Genomic DNA, 6,005 nt, shown 5'->3' with positions numbered 1-6,005 from the left:
TAGCGCCACGGACCCGACCGCCGCTCTGCAGCGTCATCAGCAGCTGATCAATCACAGACCGCTGGTACGGAGGCCGGCAGCGGACAGACGACGTCCCTCCTCCCGGTATGGAAGGAAAGGAAAGTTCATGACACAAGAACATCTATTAAATGGCCTTCCTAATGTGACATTCTAGAATGTACGGGGATTAGACACAAAACCCAACATTAGAGAAAACACAACATTTTATTACATTTTGTGTGTGTGTGTGTGTGTGTGTATTATGGCGGGGGGGGGGGGGGGGGGGGGGGGGGGGTCGGCTGGTGTCATGCACTTCCCTCCTCGGCCGACGGAGGCAGCAGCGGGTAGGGGGTTGTCTTGCCCGTGACTTCCGTCCACCGAAGAAGAAGAACCAGGAACCGCGTTTACTGAAGTTGGAGCGGAGAGAGGTGAGCCTGCGATGCACTTTAACTTCTGTTTAACGCAAATCAGGAGCCTTGTTATTATATTTGGCAGATATGGACGTGTTGCATTGATATTTCCCGATGTTTGTCTGCGACGTAGCACCCAGGTATCATCAGCTTGCAGCGATACATCTTGCTAGAGACGCTAGCTAGCTAAGCAGCCTCTCCGTCCCTCAGCCGTTCATTCATTGTACCGCGCTAATGTTAGCATGTGTTTATTGTTCCAGGTAAAAGGAGTTGCTTGTTAATCATGGATATTCGACCCAACCACACCATTTACATAAACAATGTAAATGACAAAATAAAGAAAGACGGTAAGAAGAATACTTTTGTTACTCCCGTAGAAACGGTCATCTAGCTAAAGATCATGACGACACACAGCTTTCTTTCAGAGTTCCTGTTTAATCAGTACTTCTCATCCTGTATTTTGCAGCAGCTACAGTGTAGCTGTGTATTGATTAGTCCTCTAACAACAGCTTATAGCCGTATTCTAACCGTTGTTGTTGTGTTCCAGAGCTGAAGCGGTCCCTCTACGCCCTGTTCTCCCAGTTCGGCCAGATCATGGACATTGTGGCCCAGAAGACGATGAAGATGAGAGGCCAGGCGTTCGTAGTGTTCAAGGAGCTCGCCTCCGCGACCAACGCACTGAGGCAACTACAGGGCTTCCCCTTCTACAACAAGCCCATGGTACGCGCTGTACAGTCATATCTCAAAGAAGAGTCTCTCTCTCTGTCTCTCTCTCTCTGTCTCTCTCTCTCTCTCTGTCTCTCTCTCTCTGTCTCTCTCTCTCTCTTTGTCTCTCTCTCTCTGTCTCTCTCTCTCTGTCTCTCCGTGGTGAAATGTGTCAGTTTCTCCATGGAGATGCAGTAGCCTTGTCTCCGGCCACACAGTGGACTGAGGGTGTGTGTTTGTCTCCCTCCCCCAGCGCATCCAGTACGCCAGGACCGACTCTGAGGTGATCTCCAAGATGAGGGGGACGTTCGGAGACAAAGACAAGAAGAAGGACAAGAAGAAGAAGGCGCTGGAGCAGGTGTCCAACATGAACAAGAAACCACCGCCGGTGAGTCACAGCACGAGTAACCCAATCACACGACAGGGCCGGGCTGTACTGGCCTGGTTACACACACACCAGGAGAGGCTGGTGGAGGCAGAGATTGGAGGACGGGCTTGTTGTAATGCATGGAATGGAAACATGTTTGATACCATTCCTCATTCCATTCCATGCATTACAATGAGCCCGTCCTCCAATTTCTACCTCCACCAGCCTCCCTTTGACATACATACATACAGTACATACATACAGTTGTTGCCATAAATGAGCTGGAGAAGAAGATAATATTCGAGCCGGCATGGCATGGTTCGGGACGGACCTGTAGTGTGTAAAGCCTCTATACTACAAGTTTCACACAGGTTTAGTTTCCTGGACGCAGATTAATCCTAGTCCTTGACTGACAGGTGTTTTCAGCAGGTCGTGGCTGTTGAAAGTGTGACTGACACCCCAATCACACGACAGAGCCGACCTAACTGAGTTGAGCCCAATGGCGGGGAGACTGTTTGCAACCTGACGTCTGTTTCACCGAGCTGAGCTGAGCTGAGCTGGCCTGGTCAAATGTCCACCATGGTTGCTGCAACAGCTGAGAAGGACAATGTAATAATTAGTTTGTCTTCCATCTTCCCAGGGACAGGCGAACACACAGCCGAACACGCCCGCCACACAGGTAAGCTGCTCAGCTCTTTCTCTCATATAGAATCACAGGGGATTGAACAGTGTTGTATGTGAACCCATTCTGATCCCTTGGTTCATAACCGGACCACATGTTATGCTATGAGCACAATCAGCTGTTTGCTTGTGTAGGTTTGATTCATTCCACTGGTTGGTTTGTTTGTTTATGCTGCTGTTCAGTCCTATTGATTACACTGTCCTCTACAGTCTCTGCTGATCAATAGCGTGCTATAAATTCTCCACTGTGAGTGTTTTATTAGGCGTTATTTATTTATTATTTATTTGTTTTTTGTATGTGATCGATTGTTTCAGTTTTTTCATTAACAACACAATCAGACAAACCAATATTCCTTTAAAAAAAAAATGTTTTCTAAAGGAAACCAACTGATGGTTTGTTATTATTTGTTGTTGACAGGTTCCAGACAACCCGCCCAACTACATCCTGTTCCTCAATAACCTGCCAGAGGAGACCAATGAGATGATGCTCTCCATGCTGTTCAACCAGTAAGTCCTCATGTGATCCTCCTGTTTCATCATGTGATCACCTCTACCCAGAGTGCTTCACTATGACTGCATTAATTCAGCAACAGTTGTTTAAGAGGATGACGATTGATACATTGGATGTGCATGCATTTCTTTACACACACACACACACACACACACAGTAAAATAGATCTATTATTGCTACTGTGAAATCAAATGAATTGTACTGTACAGTTCATTTCGTGTGTGTGTGTGTGTGTGTTCTACCGTCTTCTCTATCGATAGGTGATGTCATTTCAATATAGTGTATGTCAGCTGAAGTGTGTAAATCCTGATGTGTGGGATGTTCTCCTGACAGGTTCCCTGGTTTCAAAGAGGTTCGGTTGGTTCCTGGGAAACACGACATCTCCTTCGTTGAGTTTGAGAGCGAGGGGCAAGCGGGGGTGGCGAAGGACGCACTACAGGGCTTCAGAATCACCGCCACATGCGCCATGAAGATCACCTACGCCAAAAAGTAGTCCCCCGCTCCGACATAACTGGGCGTGGGGACACGTTTGAACTCTGGGTTAGAGATGGGTTGGCCCCCTGATTTATTTTTACAATTTTCCCCGCCTTCTCATTCTTGGATTTTCATACCGGCCGTGGAATCGGAATATCCCTGGATATTTTTGTTTATTTTTATTACTGACATCCGTGCCGTTAATCACCTGTGGGGGTGGAGCAGGAAGAGTGACCTCTGACCTCTGCCTGTATTTTGTAATTAAGGCAGAATAATAAAGTACTTGTTTTGTGTAATTGTATGGCCTCTGGTACTTTGAGATGTTCCTAGTTCACTCTGTTTCAGCCGCTGTGTGTGTGTGTGTGTGTGTGTGTGTGTGTGTGCGCGCGCATTTAACTAGTGCCTGACTGAGAGTTAGCAAACTGTCTGATCAGCGTTACCAGCAGCTGTAAATTCACCACTGTGTGTGTGTGTGTGTGTGTGTGTGTGTGTGTGTGTGACCACATCCAGGACATTCTCATTATCCCACCTCAGCTCTGCTGTCTTCCTATATTTCATCACCATCTCATCTGACAGACACATCAATGATACGTTCTACTAATAGAGGATCTGATCACACCTATTGATTAGGTGCCTGCTGTAGGCCAGTGCAGCCTATAGACTCAGCCGTTTTTTTATTTCTATTCAGATTTGGTGCTGTCTAAGTTTATGTTGTCTGGGTTTGGAGGGAGGTGAGGGTGGAAGAGATTTATCTATAAAATATAAATCTAGATGAGTGGTTTTCCCCTTGTTTGGGTTAGTGTGGAACAGTGCTCCCAGCAGAGGAGGCTGTGCAGAGTTCTGTAGGGACGAAAGACAACAGATAAATACACTCACCCTTCAGACCTGAAGACCATCATCCAACATAAAATAGACATTACATTAGGAGAGGCTGGTGGAGGTAGAAATTGTAGGTCTGGTGTGACACGTGTGTTTGATATCATTCCTCATTCCGTTCCATGCATCACAATGAACCCGTCCTCTGATTTCTACCTCCACCAGCCTCCCCTGGCTGCCAATCACATGGTACTCTGCCAGAAGCGCCTCTCCTGTTCATTTACCATCAGGCTGTAGGACAGGTTCCTATCATCTGAACACCCCTCAGTGGATAGGCCATGTACCCCCCAGGGTACCCCAGGTTGAGAACCACTGCACTAGCACACACACACACACACACACACACACACACACCACACACACATACACATCTGATACATACACGCACCACACACACACACACATACATCTGATACATACACACACCACACACACACACACACATCTGATACATACACACACCATACATACACACATCTGACACACACACCTGAAACATTAGATGATATGTGAACGCAAAATCCAGCTGGTTAGTAATTTCACATGGATATGAGTTACCTGGATATGAGTTACATGGATATGAGTTACCTGGATATGAGTTACCTGGATATGAGTTACATGGATATGAGTTACCTGGATATGAGTTACATGGATATGAGTTACCTGGATATGAGTTACATGGATATGAGTTACATGGATATGAGTTACATGGATATGAGTTACCTGGATATGAGTTACATGGTTAGTAATTTCACATGGATATGAGTTACCTGGATATGAGTTACATGGATATGAGTTACCTGGATATGAGTTACATGGATATGAGTTACCTGGATATGAGTTACATGGTTAGTAATTTCACATGGATATGAGTTACATGGATATGAGTTACATGGATATGAGTTACCTGGTGCCTTATGGGGTTCACATTTGATGAGGTCTGTCCAACTGTCTGTCCGTGTTGTGAAAATATGCACATGCTACGTTTTCTAAGAGCACCAAACATGCAGGTGCTTGTAAACCAACCGACCAATAGGCTCTTAAAGACCAGCGTCATGACCGACGCACGGCTTTACACAACTCTTAGTTTGGTCTTATACAACAACTGAGCGTTCTTCATCATGTGATCTCAGTCCTTGATGGCTACCGATTTATCATGGCCATGTAAGCGCAAAACCTACACACTGGACCCTTAAATTAATAACATTCTATATAACAATTCACATGTTGTGTAAATGTTCCCTAACCATAACCCTGTTAGTGAGGAGGAATATTAACCTCACTAGCCAAGGTCAGGATAGCTTTCACTGTTCACAGAAGAAGGCCAGACAGGAAACGCAGAGAAGGAGAAGCACTGCAGCAGTCTGAAGAGGAGACCAACCAAAGGTCAATAAGGTCAGTTACCAAAGTAGCTGGAAGGAAACAAGAATGAGCTAAAAGAACCGAATGACAAAGAGGAAATTAAAGAATATAAAATGAAGTACAAGCTCAATGGCTAATGTCTACACCGTCTGCCTTGGCTGTGGAGGAGGTTTCCATGGCTACCTGGTTAGATGAATGCTTCTCCGTCATCGCTGAGTGGATGCGTTGTGCGACCTGAATAAATACAGCTCAACATTAACGGCCATCGCTAAGGCCCTTTACTAGCCCATATGTCAGACTGTAATGGCCGACCTGGGATGGGAGAGAAACCAGAGGCGACGTCAGGGAAGATTCATTACTTCAGGCTGTGATGTGATCCTGGCAGGTCGTTAACTGTGTGTGTGTGTGTGTGTGTGTGTGTGTGTGGCAGGTCGTTAACTGTGCGTGCGTGTGTGCGTGTGTGCGTGCGTGTGTGTGTGTGTGGCAGGTAAGGACAATGAGGACACGTCCGAACTGCTTAAATGTGAGAGAGATTGATATGGACCTGGAGTATACACTCACCAGCCACTTTATTAGGTACACCTGTTCAACTGCTCGTTAACGCAAATATCTAATGGTG

General features: G+C 46.1%; 1 protein-coding gene across 1 annotated transcript; it reads left to right on the top strand.

Annotated features, from left to right (window-relative positions):
- The first annotated feature begins 387 nt into the window (after positions 1-387).
- snrpb2 (small nuclear ribonucleoprotein polypeptide B2) lies at positions 388-3,444 on the top strand. The gene is made up of 7 exons (XM_083689812.1): positions 388-428; positions 671-757; positions 958-1,130; positions 1,369-1,503; positions 2,123-2,161; positions 2,582-2,670; positions 3,008-3,444. Exons 2-7 carry the CDS (start codon positions 694-696, stop codon positions 3,165-3,167), a joined length of 660 nt encoding a protein of 219 aa, XP_083545938.1. The 5' UTR covers positions 388-428; positions 671-693; the 3' UTR covers positions 3,168-3,444.
- The last annotated feature ends 2,561 nt before the right edge of the window (positions 3,445-6,005 follow it).

The sequence above is a fragment of the Argentina silus genome (genome assembly GCF_951799395.1).
Source record: "Argentina silus genome assembly, chromosome: 18".
NCBI classification, from domain to species: Eukaryota; Metazoa; Chordata; class Actinopteri; order Argentiniformes; family Argentinidae; genus Argentina; species Argentina silus.
This window is presented reverse-complemented; position numbering and strand designations above follow the sequence as displayed.